We start from the raw sequence: 23,556 nt of genomic DNA on the forward strand, positions 1-23,556 counted from the left end.
ATAGAGGAAGCAGTTTCCACACCTATCAGTGCAGCTAAGGGGTGAAGTCAGGTGTAGCCAGGTCAGGGACTGAACAGCTTTAAGTAGCAGAACCTGGAGAAGACCTGGGAGCTGAGACCTGGGACCAACTGTGCCTCAGGATAAGCCCTTGACTCCCTTTCAGCCTGCCTACTCTTCCATCCTTCCACGTTAGGGCAGTGAGTGGATCCTCACTCTAAAAAGGTTTGAGAGGGGGGCATAGAGAAGGAAGAGAAATCATAGGCGATAACTAGCTTGTGGTTCACTGTCGACAAAAAACTCAGCTCTCCCAGGTATCATCTTATAATTTCTGAACAGATGTCCCTAGGACTGCCTTCTTAGCTCTAAACTCTTCTCACTCTAGGAGAGACAAAGTAAAGGGCTGCACTGTGTTTTAGAAACCAGTGACTTTCTTTAATGTTAAAATACAACGACAGAAGCCCTGAGGTAGATCTCAGGTTAGGGAGTCATTCATTCATGGGCATGGGGACAAACATTGTAAAAATAGAAGAGCAAAGGCTGAGGAGAGGCCTTCTTCTCTCCCAAGCCCTGGGGCATTAGTGCTTTCTCACTCACAGTCACATCAGACAGCAAGGGCCACCCCAGCAGACTTGTAGCTGCAGTCTCTCTTCCATGTGGCCAGAGCTGGAGGCTCACTTGACGCTCAGGAGCTGCTTCCTCTGCTGCTCCAGCAGTGCCTCAAGGTGGTCAGCCCGCTTTAGTGCTGCCTGGGACACACAGATACACAGCCTGTCAGGCCTGGGGCCTCACACAGGATGTCACCTTTGAGACAGTTCAAGAGTTACAGGTTGGAAGGAACAACTTACTTCATATTGTTTTCGAAGGTTGTTCACAGTCTCTTCTTTCTTCATTATAGCCATCTTGACCCTGGGGGCAGAAGAAACACTAGGCTGACGAGGAGGCTCCCATGATGCCAGAGCGTATTTAGTCAGTGGCTTGGAAGATGAGTGGAGCAAATCCCAGACTGAGAGTCTGATGATTTGGACTAGAAACATAGTTTGGCAATAAGTCAGCTTTGTGACCTTGATAAACAACCACTTAGCTGCTCTGGGCCTGTATCTTCATTTGTATCAGGGGGCCCAAGATGTTCCCCAAGTTCCCTTTCAGTTCTACTGTTCCTTTCTTCTAAATTGTTCTTTTCTAGTTTTTTGGAGTGAGATGAAGGGACCTGAGATACACTTGTGGCTGGGTGTGTAACTCAACCTTTGTCTATGAAGGAACAGTCTCTACACAACCTACTAGGCAAATCACCATGATGCCAAATCCCTAGGCAACTTTTCCAAGGGCTCAGGCCACGGCTGCTTCCTATTAACCTCCCTAGGAGACCAAAGGTTGCTCCATACTGAGCAGTCCCCTAGGGATCTATGTTCTGTCAGCAGCACAAAAACTTGACTAGCCTGCTAAGAAAGGCATATTTAGCACCCACTGACCAATTCTACAAATGGGCATTGCTATTTATTAATAACAAGTGAGAACTTTAGTACTGAGCTATCTCCTTCCACCCCAAGACAGCCCAAGGGCATAGCCCAGGGGGCCTTGCCTCTCAGATGAATATCCACAGAATAATTTACTTATGTTTGGTATAGATACATACCTTCTCATAGAATCCTTTCCTAGGACCATTGGCTCTGCCCTTCCCTGCCATACCTATGACTGGGATGTGTGCTTAATGGTACTGATATAATTACTTTGGCTGTATTAGGATCAGTGATATATGGCTATGCTGAGATGGCCTAGAGAGTATTAAAGCTGTACCTTGTTTGGGTCCCCCAGACAACCATCCCTTCTAGTTAGTTAGTTTTTAAGTAGCCAGTATAAAGGGACAATAGTAGGAAATAAGATTGCAAAGCGGAGCCCCAGAAGTTATGTACAAAGTGTCCCAAAGATCAAAGGAGCATAATTCACACAATGTATCATATATTAGCCAAAAAAACATATCCTAGTAATATGAGTGGAATAAGGGGAAACATCTAGGAGCTACTGTCAAGGTTTTTGATTAGAGAAGTTGTAGACATCCACAGAACACCAAAAGGTGCTGACAGTTTTGAGATGATGTGGACATATTAATTTTCAAGTTTTACTGACAACTTTGAGATGATCTGGATGCTAATGAACTAATCCCAAGGCAGTACGATAAGAATCTGTCCACCGTAAATCCCTATAAAAATGAGACCTCAAACTCCTGCCCTACCTCATAGCAGCACTCTTTCTCCACTGGGCTCATGCTGCTGAGGGCTCTCATCTCTAATCCATGGTTATGTGAGTGATAGTCTCTGCTTTTCCCTCTCCCTATCCTCTTCCCCATGCTGTCTGACTCCCTTCACCATCATATCCCCCTATTCCTATGCCATCTGCCACCTTTGTGCACTCTGTGCCTAATTAAAGTATGATTGCAATGCCACTTCCCACTGCCATTGTGGGCTTTCCTAAAGAACTGGGCCTGCTTGCCCTTATTTCAAAAATTTTCATAAATTCATGATCAAGTCAGAAAGTTTTCATATGTTTCTTAATTTAAAATTTTGAGTATGCTTAGTAAATCTGGGCACACACATAAAAGCAAAGGGCAAAGCCCTAAGTTCTCAGTGACCAGCATAGACAGGATCTAAGGCAGTTACGGCCTCTAACTGCATGCAAGACAATGTCCTCATTATGATGAGGGAGTTGATTCATCTCTTGGGTTAACTCTAGGACACTGGATAGGTTTTTCTGGGAAAATGCCCAGCCTGGACGGTTTTCTGGTTTGCTTTTCCAGGCTACTCTACCAGTAATTCTCCTACTATGCCCCTATGGAGGGCAAACCTGACAAAGGAAAGTAATGGACTATGGGTCACTTGTAGTGTGCATCTGAACCAATGGGAAGCAAGCAGTAAGAGTGGGCTGGGCAACAGTGGGTGAAGTGGATCAGTGTTAAATAGTGGCTTTGCAGGATCCACCCAATATTTTTTCCTAGAGAATTCTTGGGGGTGGAGCCAAGATGGCAGACTATAAAGACACACACATGCTAGCTCTCCCCTCCAGAGCCCATAAAATATCTGCAAAGAAAGATTCTCAACAAATTCTAGAGCAGCAGAAGCCACAAAACAACAGAGTGGAGGAGATTTCCAGCCCAGGGTGGCCTGAAAGGCTGACGGGAAACATCTGCCACACCCGTAATGGAGCGGAGCCCAGCCCAGCCTTGGCTGTGTGGCATGGCTCTGAGAGGAGGACAAAAGCAGGACTTGGGGATGGAATCCCCAATTGCAGTAGCAACAGTTCACAGATCCATCAACCCACAGGCGCCAAAGATCAGTGAGAGGATTTTCAGAGGGCCAAGAAGGGAGAAGGGCCTTCCCATAGCTGCAGCCTGCCAGAGGTCCCCTCTGGCAGGCTGCAGCAGCTTCCACAGCAGCCCCTACAGTAGCCAGCATCCACTGTTGGATCTAAAACCCCTGGGGGCACTGAGCAGCTGATTCTTACCTCAGCCCTGTGTAGAGGCCCTGCTCCCACCTAATACTCCTGAGGGATTTGAGCTGCTGATCTTTACCTCACACTGAATGGTGGCCCTGCCCCTGCAGCTTATCTGAATCTCAGTCCACAGTGCTGGCTTGGCTGAACTGGAGGCCAGGTGGTTGTGAAGATGAAACTATTACTCAGATTCTGGGCACAAAAATTTCTGCTTGCTCCCAGACCAGTGAACATGCTTGATTGTACCACCTTGGAGGAACTAAGATGTTACAGACCCCCAGAGTATACCCTACTCTTGACAAAGGACCCAAGTCAAGTAACTGGTTGGGAAAATGCCCAAGAAAGGGGGAAAAAAAATAAGATTATAGAAGGTTACTTTCTTGGTGAACAGGTACCTTCTCCCATCCTTTTGGATGAGGAAGAACAATGCTTACCATCAAGGAAAGACATAAAAGTCAAAGCTTCTGTATCCCAAACATCCAAAATAAATATTCAGTGGGCTCAGGCCATGGAAGAGCTCAAAAAGGATTTTGAAAATCAAGTTAGAGAGGTGGAGGAAAAACTGGGAGGAGAAATGAGAGAAATGCAAGAAAATCATGAAAAGCAGGTCAACACCTTGCTAAAGGAGACCGAAAAAAATGCTGAAGAAAATAACACCTTGAAAAATAGGCTAACTCAACTGGCAAAAGAGGTTCAAAAAGCCAATGAGGAGAAGAATGCTTTAAAAAGCAGAATTAGCCAAATGGAAAAGGAGATTCAAAAGCTCACTGAAGAAAATAGTTCTTTCAAAATTAGAATGGAACAGATGGAGGCTAATGACTTTATGAGAAACCAAGAAATCACAAAACAAAACCAAAAGAATGAAAAAATGGAAGATAATGTGAAATATCTCACTGGAAAAACAACTGACCTGGAAAATGGATCCAGGAGAGACAATTTAAAAATTATGGGACTACCTGAAAGCCATGATCAAAAAGAGCCTAGACATCATCTTTCATGAAATTATACAGGAAAACTGATAGTCTAGAACTAGGGGGCAAAATAAATATTGAAAGAATCCACTGATCACCTCCTGAAAGAGATCCAAAAAAAGAAACTTCTAGGAACATTGTGGCCAAATTCCAGAGTTCTCAGGTAAAGGAGAAAATATTGCAAGTAGTTAGAAAGAAACAGTTTGAGTATTGTGGAAATACAATACAAGATCTAGCAGCTTCTACATTAAGGGATCGAAAGACGTGGAATATGATATTCTAGAAGTCAAAGGAACTAGGACTAAAACCAAGAATCACCTACCCAGCAAAACTGAGTATAATACTTCAGGGGAAAAAAGTCTTTCAATGATATAGAGGACTTTCAAGCATTCTTGAGGAAAAGACCAGAGCTGAAAAGAAAATTTGACTTTCAAACACAAGAATCAAGAGAAGCATGAAAAGGTAAACAGGAAAGAGAAATCATAAGGGACTTACTAAAGTTGAACTGTTTACATTCCTATATGGAAAGACAATATTAGTAACTCTTGAAACTTTTTTCAGTATCTGGGTAGTTGGTGGGATTATATACACACACACACACACACACACACACACACACAAAGACAGAGGGCACAGGGTGAGTTGAATAGGATGGGATCATATCTTAAAAAAATGAAATTAAGGGGTGAGAGAGGAATATATTGGGGGGAGAAATGGAATGGGGCAAATTATCTCTCATAAAAGAGGCAAGTAAAAGACTTTTCAGTGGAGGGAAAATGGGGGGAGGTGAGAGAAAAAACATGAAGTTTACTCTCATCACATTTGGCCCAAAGAAGGAATAAAATGCACACTCATTTTGGTATGAAAACCTATATTACAATACAGGAAAGTGGGGGAGAAGGGAATAAGCAGGGTTGGGGGGATGATGGAAGGGAGGGCAATGGGAGGAGGGAGCAATTAGAAGTCAACACTCTTGGGGAGGGACAAGGTCAAAAGAGAGAATAGAAGAAATGGAAGGCAGGACAGGATGGAGGGAAATATAGTTAGTCTTACACAACATGACTATTATGGAAGTCATTTGCAAAACTACACAGATATGGCCTATATTGAATTGCTTGCCTTCCCAATGGGGATGGGTGGGGAGGGAGGGAAGCAGAGAAGTTGGAACTCAAAGTTTTAGGAACAACTCTTGAGTATTGTTCTTGCATATAACTAGGAAATAAGAAATATAGGTAATGAGGTATAGAAATTTATCTTGCCCTACAGGACAAAAGAGAAGATGGAGATAAGGGAAGGGAGGGATGTTAGAAGGGAGGGCAGATTGGTGATAGAGGTAATTAGAATGCTTGGTATTTTAGGGTGGGGGGAGGGGAGAAATGGGGAGAAAATTTGGAACTCAAAATTTTGTGGAAATGAATGTTGAAAACTTAAATAAATAAAAAAAATTTTCAATTAAAAAAAGAATTCTCTATCATATTGGAATATTATAGGTATATATGGGGTATCTCTAAATAACAGGGGCAACTAGGAACAGGAACAGAAGTGGCTCTCCCTCTATTCCCTGGCCTCCATTATATCACATCTTTTCCTTCCCCATATCACAAGTCAAAGTCATTTCCTCTCCTGGTTGCCTAGCACAATGCTGAGCACTGAACAGATCTTTGAAAAATGTAGTTTATGGAAAGATTTACATGAACTGATGCAAAGTGAAATGAGCAGAACCAGGAGAACACTGTACATGGTAACAGCAATACTATATATAACAATCAATTGCGAATGACTTAGCTATTCTCTGCAATTCAATGATCTAAGACAATTCCAAAAGGCTTAGGATGAAAAATGAGATCTATCTCCAGAGATAGAACTGATGGAGTCTGAATGCAGACTGAAGGATATTTTTTCTTTACTTTCTTTATTCTTCTTGGTTGTTGGGTTTTTTTTTCATTTTTGTCTATGTTGTCTTTCACAACATGACTAACATGGAGATATGTTTTGCATAACTATATATGTATAACCTATATCAAACTGCTTGTGCTCTCAATGGTGGGGGGGTGGAGGGAGGAAAGCAGAGAATTTGGAACTCAAAATTTTTTAAAAATGAATGTTAAAAATTGTTTTTACATGTAATTGGGGAAAAATATTTTTTTTAAAAAAATGTAGGTTGCTGTTCTCCCTCAAGGAAGTCTTCTCAGACAAGAATCGGCCCATTTACCAATGCAGACAGAAAAGACTGACTGTCTGGAACATGACTCTCCTACCTCTTATGCACCTCCTCCAGCTCATCCTCTTTGTCCCGACTGATCTTCTCTAGTTCTAACTGCTGACGGGTCCGTAGCTCCGCTATTTCTACTTTCAATCGCTTGTTCTCCTCTTCAGCTGCCATCAGTCGGTCTGAGAATTCCTGGCGGATCACCTCTGACAGGCTGCTCCTCTCTTCCATTAATTTGTCCTTCACCTGACAGGAAAATCTAAGAATCAGAGGCAGCCTGGGGATACGGCAAGGGGAAAGGACATTCAGTAAGAGCCCCCAGGCTTATGGCAACTCCAGGAAGCCTGGGCTCACCATTATTACATCCTCCACCTCCTTCTCTTTCCGTTTCACAAGGCCCTGGAGCCGAGAGTTCTCTCCTTCAGCCTCCCCAAGCCGGCCCTTCAGTTCTGCACAGCGCTCCTGCAGCTTCCGCTCTGATTGTTCAAGATCTGCGAGTTCTGCCTCGTATTTGTCCCGTACACGCTTGATCCTAAGGGCAGGAAAGACCAAAGGATGAGGAGGTGGGACACACTGGCAACATTACAAGCCCTGGCATCTGCGTCAAATCCTGTTATTGACTTGCTACTGGACTTTCAATACCAAATCCCTCCCTTTGTCATTGCATGTCACTGGTATCTACCAAACTACATTATAACCCCTGATCTAGGTCCACACTTGTTAACTTTTGGGATTTCTCATGCTGTGTGCTACCAGTGGATCAAGTCAGGAAAGCCGCATTTGACACCCATCTCTGACACTGACTATGACTTCATGAAAGAAGCCCATTAACTTCTTGGGGCTTCAATCTCCTCATCTATATAAATCAGGGATAACAACAATCATATTAGCCAATGTTTATAAAGTGTCCCAAAGTTCACAAAGTGCTTTGCCTGTGTATCCTTCTACACCAGCTGGGCCAAAAGCAAAGCCCTGGCAGACCTCACCCTTCCACACCCGGAAGCCCTGGGACTGCTATGCCACCTGGAGGCTGCCTCATCTCCTGCTTTGTCCAAGTCTAGTTTCTAGCCACACTTTGTGTCTTTCTGCACCAGCTTCTGACCCCAGAATCCCTTCCAGTTTTGGAACCATAGTCAGCTCTGGAAAAGATGTGTCAATATGTTCCCCAACTGGTCTGCTCACCACTCATTTAACTTTTTCAACCATACGCCATCCTGGGCTACATATTTTATTGTGTGTGTTGTCTTTCCCAACCATAATGTAAAGCTCCTTGAGGAAAGAGACTCTCTCTGCTTTGTGTTTGTATCCCCAGTGATTATTAGCACAATGCTTGGCATGTAGTAAGCGCTTAATAAATGTTTTTTCATGCATTCGTTATCTGTTGCTATTGTCATCTTTATTTTACAGATGAGGACACTGAGTTTGAAAGAAGCTAAGGGACAAGATTCCTCTCCATGACAACACCTGGTTGCCTCTCAATATCTGAACTACCTGCTTCACAGGACTGTGACGAGAATGCTTTGTGAAGCTTAGAGCTCTGTCTGAATGGAACACACCATTATATGAGACAAGCTGCTTCACACCATTCCTCCTCTGCAGCATTAACAAGCCCCTGTGGGGGAAGGGGGATGACACAACACTGCGCTCCAGCAGAACCGCTGGTATGCAGATCTGCAGCTAGAGGACCTGCTTCTGACACTTTAGTAACTGTCATCAAGGACAGGTCCCTTAACTTTTTTGTGCCTGTTTCCTCATCTGTAAAATGGGAGAGCTAGATTTGGAGTCAGCAGATTTGAGTTTGAGTCCCAGTTTCAGCATTTATTATGTAACCATAAACAAGGCCATTAGCTACTGAAAGCCTCCATTTCTTCCTTTGCAAACTGGGAATGATAACTTGCATCACTTGCCTCAAGGCTGCTATAAGGGGAATATTCTGTGAACTGCAAACATCAGCTACTTGTTTTACTCTGCTATACTATAAGGTCATTGGCGGACAGAGGGGGCATGAACCTGGATAGAAAACTTACATCTTTATTTTCACTAACTGTTGGTTACCTTTATAATCTTATGTAATTTATTTTATGCATTTAAAACCATCATTCTGAGGAGTCAACAGGCTTTACCAGAATGCCTTCATTAGTCTGCTTCCTGTTACTCTACCCGGCCTCATTCCCCAGCATAGTCCCATGCCTTTTTAATCTCTCCACTCCTGTGATACTAAACCCTTTGTTCCTATTCCTTTCATCTCCATCCCCCCCAACATCTGACTCTGGAACCACCTGCTCTATAATGAACAAACTTGTTTTCATCTTAATCTTCTTCCTTTTTCACTCCTTCCATCTTCTGGCACTAAGATCTTGCTCCCTTCTGGTGACACCACTTTCCTCGAAAACCTTTCCAGTTATGGCTGCACCTTAAACTCCTATCGATCAGTGACTGGTCATGGTGATGGACTCAGGAAATTCTTGCTCCTCATTGCTACTTTTGGACTCTCCTTGACAACCATCACTTAGTAAACTGTCCATCCTCCACTGAAGAGTCAATTCAAATTTATCCCCAAATCCAAATTTGGGTAGTTATTATAATAAGGCCAGTCTCCCCACTTCTCAATAAGTTTAATGCCTGGCTCAAAGGCTTCAACTCTATTCCAACTTTTTCCCTCCTTCTAGGGGACTACAACATACAACATGCTTGATGCATTCCATCAAACATCCTACTTTCTTTTTCTTTTTGAGACAAATGAGGTTAAGTGACTTGCCTAGGGTCACACAGCTAGTAAGTGCATGAGGCTGGATTTGAACTCCAATCATTTCAACTTCAGGGCTGGTGCTCTATCCACTGTGCCACCCAGCTGCCCCAAACATCCTACTTTCCAGTTCCTCTACTCCACTCCTACCTCTTCCACTTCACCTTAGCTACTTCTTGGAATAATCTCAATCTTGCCATCATCGACAAGGATTTCACTTCCATGATCAAGAAGTCTGAATTTCCTTTTCCTGATGATAGCCTTTTATCTTTCTATTTCTCCTTGTGCTTCACTCCTCCTAAGTCTACCCTTCATCCCTCTACCCTATCCCAGTTCCATTTTCGCAACTGTGACCCTGTGGTGAGCCAGTTTAATTGCACACCATCTTCCCTTCTTGAATCCCTTGCTCTTTGTCCTATCCCAAATCATGCCAAACCGAGCCCGGTGTTATTACTCCACTACCCACCTCCTTCATTCCCTACTTATGTGCTGCTGAACTGGAAGAAGTCACAAAACCATACTGACTACAAATCCAAACTCAACAGGACCTTCACTATAGCAAAACAACTTGTAACTGATCCCTGGCCCCCTCACCACAAGAGTTGTTCCAAATTTTTTCTTCTCTCTTTAAGCTCCTTGTGACACTTTCTCCTTTCTCTGTCTGTTCTGAGGACAAAATTTCACACTTCACTGAAAAAACTGAGACCACTTGCTAAAAAGCCCTTCTTTTCCCCTCCTCACCTCATATCCCTTTGACACTGTCCCTCACTGTCTTATCCTTCATTCCAGTCTATAACAAGGTCACCCTTTCACTCAACCACTCTAATGTTGCTTTGGTTACATCACCTCTTACCTTCTCCAGCAAACTGCCCCCATCAGGATTCCTTTCCTTACCCCAATCTTCAGTCTTTCCCTATCTACCGGCTCTTCTCTGATGCTTACAAACACGCCCAAGTCTACTCTATTCTTAAAAAAAACCCCAAACCCTCATGAGATCTTACCATGCCCATTAGCTATCATTCTATATTTCTTCTCTTCTCAGCTAAACTCCATGAATAAGTAGCCTATATTCAGTACCACCACTTTCTCTACTCTCATTGTCTTTTAAACCTTCTACAACCTGGCTTTCAACTTTATCATTCAACTGGAACTACTTTCCCCAGAGTTATTAACTATCTGAATTTCCAAACCTAATGGTCTCTTCTAAATCCTTATCCTAATGACTATAGTTGTGCTCCAAAGTTCTGTGCATGTATTTCAAACTGGATGCCCCAGAGACACATCAAACTCAAACAAAACAGAGCTTGTTCTCTTTCCCCACAAACCATCCTCCAAGTCACTCAGGTCTAAAACGTCATCCTTGCCTCCTGTCTCCTGCTCACCTGACACATCCAATCAGTCCCCAAATCTTCTATTCTTCACATCTCACTTCCACATAGACACCACTCCAGGTCCTCAGCAGCCCATCCCTGCACTATTGCAATAGCCTCTTCATTGGTTTCTCAGCCTCACGTCTTTCCTCACTCTAATCCAATATTCCATACAGTTACCAAAGTGTTTTTAATCAATTTTTTTGAAAATTCATTAAAATCTATAATAAATTCAGCTGACACTTAATCTTGGCTGAAGATGACAAAAGATATAGAAGAAATGCAGATGTCACAAAGCACAAATAAAACCAACAGCAATCACCATCTTACCTAGTACAAAAAAGCCTACTTTTTTTTGCCAGATATAATAATTCCTCCGTTGACACTAGCACTTTAATGCTTTTAACTTTTCTAATTTTTTTCTGTTATTTCTGTTTTTCTAAAAGCTAAATCTTCTGCATCCTTCTCCTTAGATTGCTTCTTGGGCTATTAGAGAGGCTTTTTACTACTCAGAAAAGAAAGTTCTTGCCCCCAAAGTCCTTGGCAATTTCTAATGGTTTAAAATCAGAAACTGATATGATTTTATCAGTAGAAATGACATTAAAGAGGCATTATCATCTGCTCTGACTCTGCACCCTAAGCCCCACAGGATTCTTCCCTCTGACTTGCACCTGAAAGCTCCCACCTGTGTGGTCTCCTCCATTAGAACATGAGCTTCTTGAGAGCAGGGCTTGTCTTATTCCGTTTGTATCCCCAACAGTTAGCACTTTGGTACTTTAAACACAGTAAACTCTCAAATGCTTTATTTGTTATTCATTCATTCATCCTTGCAAAAGAACATGGTGCCTGTCACTCACCTTTCCCACCAATCAGATTTTCCTGAAGTGCAGGTCTGACCAGATCACCACCCCTATTATTTCCAGGATCAAATATAAAGTCCTTGCCATTAAAGCTCTTTACAACCCATTCTCTTCCTAGCTTTCCAATCATCTTACACTAAACTTCCTTCAACATTCTGTGGTCCACATTGCCTAACTGCTGTTCCTTGCTGCTGGCCCCCATCCCTGGAATGTTCCCCTTCCAAATTCTGAAGATTCCTTGGTTTCCCCTCTTCCAGGTGCCCCCCCCCCCCAGCTGTTAATACAATCAATCCCCTTTAAGGTTACCTTCCATTTACTCTGTATTTCTCTTATATGTTCTGACTGAGGTAGAGAGGGAGGGAGGGAAGAAAAGAGGGATGGGAGGAGGAGGGAAAGAGACAGATACACACATACATATGTAAGAAAATATATTTGCATTTGTGCATGTATTTATGTTTGTTTTTGCTTTTTCTTTATATCTTCAGAGCTTAGCATAATGCTTCTTGGAATATTAAGTACTTAAGAAATGATTAATTGATCAAACTCCCCCCTCTCATTCACCCCACATCCTGACATTTCTACTGTCACAGCATCTTTATATGTTCCCTATTACTCACATAGCTGCCATTCTGGCATACGCTCCTCACCTCATGCCAGGACCATTACAATAGCTTTCTAGTTGGTCTCCCTCCCTACCTCTGACCACCCTCCATCAGCAGCTAAACTAATTTTCCTAAAGTTTAAGGCCTCCTCTTGCCCCTCCCAACTCAATAAACTCCAGTAGCTCCTTATTATCCCCTAAGATCAAATTTAACATCTTCAGTTAGGCATTTAAACGTCACAATCTAACCCCTTAATACACAATATTCCTCCCCATTAACTTTATGGCACATAGTAAGGATTCAATGACCACTTGTCAGCAGATACGGTGATTATCCCCACTGAAAAGTCATCAGATCAGACTTAACTGTTCTAGTGTTGCCTGCCCCCGAGGAGCCTCCTCTTCCTTCTGGTTCCAACTCTCACCTGTTCTCAGCTGTTTGCTCAACCTCCTCCCTGGTCAGGGTCATATCAGCTTCAAGTCTCTGAATAACCAGCTCAATCTCCTTGTCCCTGACTTTCCGAACTTCGTCCTTCAGCTCACGCTCCCGTTTCAGCAGCCATGCCTCCTGGGAAAGAACAGCAGAGACCCCAACAGATGTTAATGAAGACTACTTTACTAAATATGGGAATGCAAATGAAAAATGATTACAACTCCTGACCACATGTCAATTTCCTTTTCTTTGAATTCTGAGATGAGAAGAGAGTGAGGTAAGAGACAAGAAGGAGTGGAGGGGAAAGACAGGAAAGGTTTGACCAATGGAAATAAGTACTGGCTTTCACCTCTTTCTTTAAGTAGTTGGCTTCCCAGGCTTCCTTCTCCACCTCTAGTCGTTCCTTCAGGGCTTTCATATCCAACTAAAAGATAAAGCAGAGTCCCATGACACAGGCCCTACCGACCACTCTCTACTCAACCCAGGGCCTGAGCTTCTGCTTGCTAGAATTTCACCTATAGCACCCAGAAAGATAAACTTGTGATTCCAGGAAAGTCTCAGTGCTTAGGGCAGAGGACACAATAGGCTCAGCTAACACCCTCTGGAACCTAGGGGAACCCAAGAAGTTCTCAGCAAAACTGGAGCTGCCTGTGAGGGAGAAAAGAAGCCTGGGTTGCCTGAAAAGTAGCAGGTCTAATAAGAAGCACCTTGGGTTGACAGTCAGGAGACCCAGCACAGTAAAACCATTCTCTGTGACCTTAGCAGCCCTTTGGGTTTCATCAGAAAGGGGCACACACAGCAGGGCCCTGATTAGCATTTCTTAGGTTAAACAGAATGCCAATGGGTGGTTTTAGGAAAAACTGAGGTGGGGGGGCTGGAGGGGTGACATGCAGATGAAAGGAGAGAAAGGGGAACCTGGTGCCGCCTTTCCTGCTCCTCTCGCCCCTTCTCGTACTCTTCCCTGAGGGCCCTCGTCACCACGCAGCTGTTCTCCTCAAGCTGCTGCTTCAGTTTCTCCAGCTCCGCCCGCTGCCTGAAAAGGCACAGGCAGAAGTGGTCAGTGCTGAGAAACAGGGGAGAGGTAGAAACATTAAAAAGTCCATAGCTGGTAGGCTGTTTGTTACTGGGCTAGCTCCCAGAAGGCCTCTTGTCCTGCCTGCCTTCCTTCCTCCTGGCTACCTGGCCGCCTGCTGGTTTAGTCGTTCCTTCTCTTCTGCCACCTCACTATAGAGTCGGCGCCGCTGCTGCTGAAGGGCCTGTTCCTCCTCCTCCAAGTGTTTCTCATATCTGTTGGGGAAGACAGATCCTTCTCAATTATACTTATTTCTGCTTAACCACTGAAGGGAGGAGACATTTCCCTCAATTCTCTCCATTAGTAGTTGAATCATTAAAAGCAACAGGGATTGATCATCTACTATCAGCTAAGTCAACACAGAAGACTAACTATGTGTGAGCTGGGGTAAGGGAAAGTGAAGCAATTGTGTTAAGGTGAGCTAATAATGAGATGCGGAAAGAGAAGATCCATTATGCTCCCACCCCTGGGATTTGCTTCTATTTATGGGGAACATGTGAGAAGGAAGCTGATCAAACCCTGAAGTTTGATATGGGGAAACACTCTTGTTCTGTAAACCCTAAGCAGGAAATAAATACTGAAACACAGGGAATGTTTTGTAGGACAGAAGAATAATAGTGATAATTGTAATAGCTCAGATTTATATAATATGCCATAGTTAGCAATATACTTTACATTATCCTTGATCCTTGCTAAAAAAGTTCAGCTCCTTCTCCTCTGGGTTCACATTTGCTATTTATATGTGGGGCTTTCTCGATTCTACCCATTTCCCCTATGGATCAGTTGTGAGGTGAAGCTAAAGTGAAAGGAGCCTGATTCACTATGCTGAGCTGGTAAAGGAATATTAAAACTTATGAAAATCAACATAACATTTTCTTTAGCAAAGTAAGGTCTCTGAGATTTCATACAGGAAGGAGCAATGAGTTTATCACCTCCATGTATGAGGGGTTCTTCTCCCCTAGAAGAGGTATCTAGAGATTCAGGGAGAAAACCATACCTACCCCTCCACTTACCCCTTCCCTCAAGTCTTAATATTTGGGCTCTGATGGCTCAGAGTGAGTGTAAATAGCAATTGTTTCCGTTTTGGTCAGAAACCCTCAGGGTCTTCCCCTCCCAGCTGGATTTTTTTTTTGGACTTAGGTAAAAGAGGCCATTCTTTGCCTCATATTTTACCTGTCCTTAATCACTGAATGGGCATTTCCTCAGACAGAGACCTGGGAAAGACCTTAGCTTAAAAAGGTCAAGGTCTCTCACTGCATCTGGGCCATCTCCAGCTGTCCTGATTTATATCCTTGTTAAAGGACCCAGATGGCCCTGAAGGAGACTGAAGCTGGTGACTTTGCACAGCCCTGCCTCACATAAATCACCTTCCTGATGTCATGGTCCTCTTTAAGAAGGAAGGACAAACAACAAATGAAGCTCAGACTTGGATAATCACCAGCTGCATGAGGACTCAGGAAAGTAAACTGAAGTAGTCTGATCCTCAGTTTCTATCCCTCTGTAAAAGATGGGTTTTTAAGAAATGAAATGTCAAGAATTGTAGAAGACCTCAGAGGTCTTGAGTCCAACCTCTCAGCTACAAGGCCTGAAGGGGTAAAGCTATCTGTCCAAGGCCATGCAGTTACCTAATGGCTAAGGCAAAAGTCAGATCTCTTCATTCCCAGGTCAGTGCTCTTTACCCCAGCAACAATCTCAACCACCTTCGTTCAGAGTCACTCATCAGCTCCATGGAGAGTTGTGAGCCAGGTCATCACTTTTGGATTTAGGTCTGGGTTTGATCCCAGATTCTATCTGTAGGGACTAGAACAAGCCATAGCTCTGCTCCATACTTGTCTATCTCATCACTTCAGAACAGATGGTATGATTAGCACTTACCTCCTGACTTCAGGTACTGACCCAATTTCAGTCACCTTAGGAGTCACATCATCATCATCATCATCATCACGAGGAGGATAGCTAACACATGTGTGTATCTATCTATATTGATCTACCTATACATATATACATGCATGTAAATATACATATCTATACATACACACAATTGTATGTGTATGTATGTGTATGACACTTAAAGTGCCAGGAGTGCTTCACAATTATCTCATTTGATCCTCACAACAACCCTGAGAGGCAGGTGCTATTATTGTCTCCATTTTATAGACAGGGAAACTGAGGCAAGTGGGGGTTAAGTGACTTGCCCAGGCACACAGGTAAGAAGTATCTGGGTCAGGGTTTGCACATAGGTCTTCCTGACCTCAGGTCCGGTGCTCTATCCACTGCACTATCTGCTGTCCCACCAGAGACCCTTCCATGTACCGCTGCCGGGCCAGCTCCCTCTCCCGCCGTCCCTCTTCCTCCTTCTCTCGTTCCAGGTGTTCCCGCAGCTCTTCAGTCTGCTGCACATAGCGCTGAGCGGCCCGCTGGTCTGACTGCAGCAGCTCAGCTTCATGCAGGGTCTTTAACTTCTTGATTTCTTGCTTGTGCTTGGCGATCAGCTTCTGGATCTCTGGCTCCAAGCCTATGATGAGGGACATGGAACAGTCACCCCAAACAGGAAAAAGGCTCCTGCAGATGAACTCAGGACCCAATTTCATTTCTGGGAATGAAGCAAAAACTCTTCTCTCCATCACCTTCAAGCATAAAAAGAATGCTTGGGCATTTTCCTGGCAGGAAATGGGATCTTCCCTCCACCCCAGGGGGAATCTAAACAGGGACTTGTCACTAGAGAGGTAGAAAAAGAGAAAGAACATTAAAGTAGACAAGTTTGGAAGCATGAACTATCTTAGCCTTAGTATCAATGGCCATTTTCTCTCCCTTCAACTACAAGGCATGAAGAGAAGGTCTCAAAGCCTGGGCAAGGGTCCCACTCTCTCCAGGGAATTAAAAGATTCACAGGATCTAAGTTCAAAGGGACGCTGGAGGTTTTCTAGCCCTGCAGTCATCTCCTCCACAATTTCCTTCACTCTTGAATGATGGGGAGCTAGCTCACTATTGTCAAGGTGGCCTCTCCCCCTGCTGGACAGTTTCTCCACCAGCTGGAGGCATGCCTCTATCCTTTCTCTCCACTGGGCCAGTCCTGCCCTCTAGAGCAGCACAGCAACATCTGTTTTCTTATCATATAACAAAACCTTTCAAATATGTGAATGCAGCTATGATATCTTGCCTTTTTTCCCCCTCTTCTCCAGGCTAAACAGACCCAATCCTTTCAACTGTTCCTCCTAGTATACGGTTTTCAGATCTTTTTTCTTTGCCCAGGAGAATGACCTTAACATCTGCCACAGCAGAACAAAAATGCCTGCCAGGGAGTTGCACCCATGGTGAGCGAGATCAGAGAGAACACCTAGGTGTCCTTGACGAACATGAGCCATGATAATGTGATCCCTAAGTCACTGGTGACAACAGGCACCAATTCCCAAGAGTTGGCCTCCTGGTTCCCTACCTCGGACAGTGATCTCTTTAATCTTTTTGGTTTTCTCGTTGATCCACTTCTCTCTGCGGATTTTTTCTGTGGCGCTCATTAGTTCTTTGAGTTTCTTAATCTCCTGTGAACAAGAAAGGATGCTAAGGAGCAGCCCAAGAGAAGGAGAAAATGAAATCCACATCTCTCCATTGCCACCTATTTCCAGACTCCTTAAACCAGTAGACATTTAGGAAATTACATTTCCAGGTCCTAACAGTGGAACAAGAATAATAAAGACTATTAATACATGCAGAACGGTCAGAGAATTTCAAGAAATCTACCCACCAATGTCAAATTATAGATTGCTGACTTTCCCAAGGATTGTCCTCCCCACACCGCTTTCTCTTTTCTTGTCATATCTCATATCAAGTGCTTAAAGACTTCTGAGCAGATTTATTCACATGAAGTAATCTTCTTCGCAACGTCAACAAAGTTGGGTATACACTAGTCAGCCACATGCCCAGAAGTGTGTCCGCTAGTCAAACACTACCTGCCTCGGTGCTCCCAAGGAGGAGGCCAAGGGAAGTTTGAGATAGAATTCATCTAGTTACTTTAAGAGGCAAATGCCATAAAACACCTCAGGTACAGCTTTAAAAGGTACTTATTTTCCATAGGCCAATTACCACCCTAACTCATTATAGTTTTATATTTCTTTTGTAGACTCTAAAAAAAAAAAAAATCAGCTACTTCCCCAGGAGACAGAAAGGGAGCAGAGAACATTCTGCTTGGCAGAAAGGGAAAACTAAAACAAAAAAGTGTTCATATTGAGGTAAGGGCTGGGAATTCAAATTCCACACTTTTCCCCCTATCCACTGTCTTACTGCACTAAGCTTTGCCTTCTCCTGCCTCTTTCCTATTGTGTTCTTCTGCAGTGTTCTTCCACGGTCACATTCTTGTGACTTTGTTTAACCTCCTTCCCAAAGTGAACAACAGAACAGAAGGATGGCATTGGGAAAATACAAAACACTTGTAGAGTACAAGGTTGTGAGGTTTCTCTCCCTCCTCTTCATGGCCCCGCTGACAGAGGGGCCACAAGAGGATACCAATAAAAAACCACTCCAGGGCTCCCAGGTCCCATACTTAACAACAAGCCTTTAGAAGCCAGAGGTTTTTAACCTGGGATCTGTAAAACCATTAAAATATATATACATATTTTTGAAAACTCTATTTCAATATAACTAGTTTCCTTGTAATCCTGGGTATTTTGTTATGCATTTAAAAACATTCTTCTCAGAAAGGATCCATATACTTCATCAGATTGCCAAACGAATCCTACGTTTAGAGCCCTTGCTTTAATCAGAGTTGAGGAAGAAGCCACAGAGATGAAGTAACAAAATGGGCTCTAATGGAGAGTCACATCAGGAAACTGAGAGCAGCATTGAGGTTTAAGAAAGCTACCAAGTACATCAGTACAAAATCTGCATACATCTACATAATTTACATAACTACTATTCAGCACAGATTGAAATTAAATACCTATAGTCTCTTGAAATCTGCCTTTCTTAATTTCTTCTCCTGATTTCTTCTCATCTAACTCAAGTCATTTTCCCAAGCAAAAAACGATTGGTTTATTAGTATGCAAACGTGAGCTGTGAGCTCTGTCAATTCACCCATCATCACATTAGGATATAAAAAAATTTCAGCATTCCTCAGGTAATATTTATGAAACTATTTTGCTCTCAGCTGGGTTTGGCTGTGATAGACATCATCCAGGGCAGGGCTTCAGGATTTCCTAGGTGCCACCCTCTGAGGCTCACCCCTTGCCCCTTCTATCCCTCTAAGAATTCTAGCCGAAAGATGACAGTAGAAATTTCCCTCACACAAAAGCTTCAAGGCACACCACACCTAAGGAAATAGAGGAAGAGGGAAAGGAAGAACAAAGAGACTGGTGAACTGAAAGGTCTGCCAAAAGAGAAGTAAGCCAGGAAAGGCAGGGCAGGTGAGGAGAGGAGCGGAGCAGTTAGTATGAGCAAGCCCCACTGCCTCTCCCATGGTGTAGGCAAGGAACCCACCCCTTTGAATCTCTCACCAGTTCATGCTGCTCTTGCACTTGGGTGATTCTCTTTGTGTATTTCTGGTCCACTTGCTTCAGCTCAGCTACCACTGCCTCGCACTTCTCACTCAGGACCTTCTTGTCGTCAATCAGCTGAGATTTGAGGAGGGGACCAGGTGAAGCCAATAGGTAAAGCTGCTAACTCAGGACCGAAAGGTACTGAGTGGATATTCCCCTAACTTCAGGATTAAGTCACAATTGCTGCAGGAGGAAGGGAAACCCAGAAAGCAACCCCAGCAGAGAAGACGAAAGGGAAACAAGTCCCAGCAAGTTACACAAACAGAAATGCCTCCTGGCCCTAAGAATAGCCCTTTCACATTATGTCCCAACAAAATCTTCATCCCTGAGTTGAGAATAGGAGTTCTATGAGAAATATTCCTGAGAGAAGATGGGCCTCAGGGAGGGCTGAATAAGTTGGGATCCAGGAAACAAGAAGAACAGATGCATCAGGCCCCCATGTGATGGAGTGTGAACCTGGCAAGAACTGGGGAGACAGGGCAACATCAGGAATCCTGGGGATCCTCAGCAAGTAAGGCCTCAGAGCCAATGTTTCCCCTTCCATTCCCTGCTCCCCGCCTCCAAGGTGACTTCCCCTGTTGTTTTCTGCCATGGCCTCGCTCCTCTTCTCCACAGTGACTGTTATTTGTAGGATATTTCAAGCCTAAAAGTGGCTTGAAATGGCTAAGCCAGAAACTTCTACTGGGCCCTATTCTTCTAGCATCCTCAAAGGGATGTTCCGCAGAATCCTTAGCAGAGCTTATAGGCAGGTAGGGTCACTGTTCCGGAACACATTCAGAGTATGTATCTCAAGACAAAAACTTTCAGTTCCTACAGCTTCTGCACTTGGCCAACCCTTTCCTAATCAGAAAGTACCTGTGTATACCTGACCCACCCCAACATCTGACTGCCTCCCCTGCCCTGACCTGTGGAATGTATATGGGTCAGGAGTAAAGAGAGAGGACATGAGACATATGCAGTCATCAGAAGTTAAAACAAAACCAAAAACCCTAGTTCCATTTCTAAGAGGCATCTTAACATCTACTATCCCCACTTTAGGTTTCTATTCATTCCAATCTATCTTCCATACATCTGCCAAAGTGATTTTCCTAAAGCCCAGGTGCTTCATTAAAACTTAGATCACTCCCCCTCTCAAAAAAACTCCATTGGCTCTCTATTACCTCCAGGAATGGGCCAGCCAAACTGGCCTTCTTACTGTTCTTCTTACATAGCACTTCCATTTCTTCCTCCACACCTTTGCACAGGCTGTCTTCCATGCCTGGCAGGTACTCCTTTCTCACCTCTGCCTCTGAGAATCTCTGGTTTCCTTCAAAGTTCAGCCCAAGTGGTACTTTCTACAAGGCCTTTCCTGATCCACTCAAGGCTGGTTTCTTGTCATACCCAAAAGAATGTAAGCTCCTTGAAGAGACTGTTTTTCTCTTCTCTGTGTATCCCCAGTGCCTAGCATAGTGCCTATGCACTATGTGGCACACAGTTGGCACTTAATAAATGCTTGCTGATTGATTGAATGAAGCATGAATAAGGATCATCCTCCCATTCTGCAGGTGGAAAAATGAAACTTGGAGAGGGAAAGTGACGTGCTTAAATCAACACAAAAATAAACGACAGAGCCATGAACCAAAACACAGTCTCTGGGTTTCAATTCTGTAAACTATGCACTAGATCCTGCTACTTGCCATGAGCACACAGGGTTACCTGATCGATGAAGGCCAGGTGTCTCTGGATAGCAGCTTCGTACTGCTCCCTCTGCAGCCGGAGCTGGTGGTTTAGCTCCTTCTCTGTTTCCTTCACGTTCCGCACAGTAAGCTCTCGCTGCTGAGCCTGTCAATGGGGTTTCAGGGGAAGAGGATGGGAGGGAGGGGGGGGTTGGCTGGTACCTGGGTTCAAATTAAAGGAGCAGAGGCCAGGATCAGAGGAGATGGGGCTGACCATGGGGCAACTAGAGAGTTCTAATTCTACTGGAGCTCATAGTGGGAGGAAGCAATAAAAGAAAACCAAGAAATGTTAAGGGGAAAAAAGCCATCCTGAAACATGCCCAGATTTGATTCCCTGCTTATGAGATGCAAGTAGTTAATGTGTTGAGTGAGACAAGCCTATGAGAGATGTTACTCCTAATCTTCCTCTAATGAAGGGCAGGGGATGCCTTCTGCAAATCTTCTCAAGAAGCAGTATTAAATCACAAACCTGGTCAACCACCCTAGGGGTTCAGTTTTGCCCACAAAACCACCCCAGGGACTGAGTGAGACCTCTGGCTAGGCCTCCCTGGGCAGACAGGCCCACAGAGGTGATGGAAGCAGGTTTACATGACAGCAATCAATCAATGAGCAACCATTTATTAAGCACTTCTGTGCCAGGCACTGTACTAAGTGCTGGAGAGATTTGGGTGAAGACTTCCTGAGAATAAGGCCTATTATATGCTGGATCAGGCTACAACAGGAGGTGGTGGAATTCTCCCAGAACAGGACATAGTCCAGGCTGTCTGAGGTGAGTTAAGCGTAGGCCTGATTTCTTTTGCTTTAAGCCAGTTACACAGAACACCTGTGACGTGCAGGGAACCAAAGCTCATATCCAAAAGGAAATACTCCTTTCCCACAGGGAAAACCTTAGCACAGTCCCACACTAGCCTCCCCCCAATTGGTTTTGGCCATTTATACCTAGGGTCACCCACCAATGCTGTCTGCAGCAGTGCCATAGCTTGCTTCTTCTCCTCCACCTCCAGCTTCAGTCTCATCATAGAGCTGGTGACCTCAGTAGCCACAGCCGACGCCTGCTCCAGGTGGGCCAGCTCTTCCTCAGTCAAGATTCCCTGGGGAAAAAAATAAAGGTTAGCAACACCAGCATCATTTTCTACCTGGCTCTAATGGTAACTGATTATTTCTCATAGAAACCTCTCCTCAGATCCAACTAAGCATGTCACCTGCCTTTCCCAGTTCCCTTGTCATATCCCTCCCACCCTCCACCCCCCACAAATCACTCTCTAAATCAGAGGTAACATAATTAAGCAAAGTTCAGAACACTGCAGAGAAAGGCTAGAATGTAAGGATCAGGTGTGTGTGTGTGTGTGTGTGTGTGTGTGTGTGTGTGTGTGTAAATATATGTATGTCTATACGTGCATGTGCATGTATATAGTGCCCCAAATTCAATTCTTGATTATTCACTTTAGAATGACAGGAGAAGGAAGTATAAATTAAGATAGCCTATCTTTTTAAAAAGTGCTACTAACTTTGAAATATGTAATAAGTCTATCACTCTCACTCCATTTAGCTTAGGTTAATATTAAGATAACTACATTTTCTGAGCACACACCCAGCTGAGCTACCTCAGTAACTCCCATCTTTGAACACAGTGCCCTATGACCCCATTGCTCTGCCCCTGCTGCACAGCCAAAGAATCCACTTGGTGACAATTTTCCACCACACCCAGTCCTGACCCCAGAGAAGAAGCAATGAAATTCATGCATTCCTTTGTTCAGGCTTAGGGAGAAGGGAGGCTTACCTCCCGAGGAGGGGCTGAGGCCACAGAATGGGGTCGTTCCTGTTCCGATTTCTCCATCTCATCTAAAAAGCTCATGATACTTTGAAGCTTGGCCTCAGAAAGCAATGCCCCATCCTCTGGGATTCCATGTGGTGGATTCAGTTTCCCAAATTTTTCTAGATTGTCAGCTGTTAAGGAGTTAGAATCAACTTCCTGTGGAGAAGGAAAGAGGAAAACGATAGGAATTAGAGTGGAACTGGTATAGAGTAAGGGAAGCAAAAGAAGTATTGCTTATTTTTCTTTCATAGGTCACATCAGAATAATGCAAGACTCCCAAAAAGAGGCATTTGCCTGCTGGTCTATAAAGTGATCTCATGTTTTTGTGCTTGCTTGTTATGATGAGGAAGGGCAGGGAGGCAGCAGTGGTCTAGAGATTTGCTTTGGAAGGTCAGATTACCCAAAGCTCCCCATGCATCCAGGACTCCTGACTCCTCTCTCTCTCTGTCTGATTCCATGTGAACAAAATCACACACTCCCCTTGAAAAGCTGCTACTATTAATGTGAGATGGACAGTCAAGGGAGGAAACAAAGCTGATATGACACCACTGTTATTTCCCTTGTACTCCAAGCTGAAAAGCTTTGGCCTGAATGTCTGTCATCTAAGGAGCAGTCTAGGTAGGTCTGGAGAGGCTCATCAGTAGATGACCACCTCCTACCACATGGAGGGCTTCAGAGAGGTCATGCAGAATGAAACCCCTCCATGTATGAGATGATCACCTAATGGTCAGACTTCTAATGACCTAATTAAG

The 23,556-nt window shown here is 44.0% G+C and overlaps 1 protein-coding gene across 3 annotated transcripts in view; it reads right to left on the reverse strand.

The window, feature by feature from the left end:
* Positions 1–410: 410 nt before the first annotated feature.
* CEP131 (centrosomal protein 131) overlaps positions 411–23,556 on the reverse strand; it is a 52,492-nt gene continuing 29,346 nt past the window's right edge. The window contains exons 13-26 of one of the 3 annotated variants that reach the window (XM_072645282.1): positions 22,769–22,960; positions 21,942–22,079; positions 20,969–21,094; positions 19,232–19,348; positions 17,182–17,284; positions 16,059–16,260; positions 13,853–13,960; positions 13,589–13,706; positions 13,023–13,097; positions 12,666–12,808; positions 7,018–7,195; positions 6,713–6,909; positions 846–906; positions 411–746 (exon numbers count right to left, since the gene is read on the reverse strand). In XM_072645282.1, the coding sequence (XP_072501383.1) occupies positions 672–746; positions 846–906; positions 6,713–6,909; positions 7,018–7,195; positions 12,666–12,808; positions 13,023–13,097; positions 13,589–13,706; positions 13,853–13,960; positions 16,059–16,260; positions 17,182–17,284; positions 19,232–19,348; positions 20,969–21,094; positions 21,942–22,079; positions 22,769–22,960 (1,833 nt within the window). In that variant the 3' untranslated portion in view covers positions 411–671. The remainder of the gene's footprint in view (positions 747–845; positions 907–6,712; positions 6,910–7,017; positions 7,196–12,665; positions 12,809–13,022; positions 13,098–13,588; positions 13,707–13,852; positions 13,961–16,058; positions 16,261–17,181; positions 17,285–19,231; positions 19,349–20,968; positions 21,095–21,941; positions 22,080–22,768; positions 22,961–23,556) is intronic. The other 2 variants (XM_072645284.1, XM_072645283.1) reach the window with 2 other exon arrangements.

This window comes from Notamacropus eugenii, chromosome 2 (assembly GCF_028372415.1).
Source record: "Notamacropus eugenii isolate mMacEug1 chromosome 2, mMacEug1.pri_v2, whole genome shotgun sequence".
NCBI lineage: Eukaryota > Metazoa > Chordata > Mammalia > Diprotodontia > Macropodidae > Notamacropus > Notamacropus eugenii.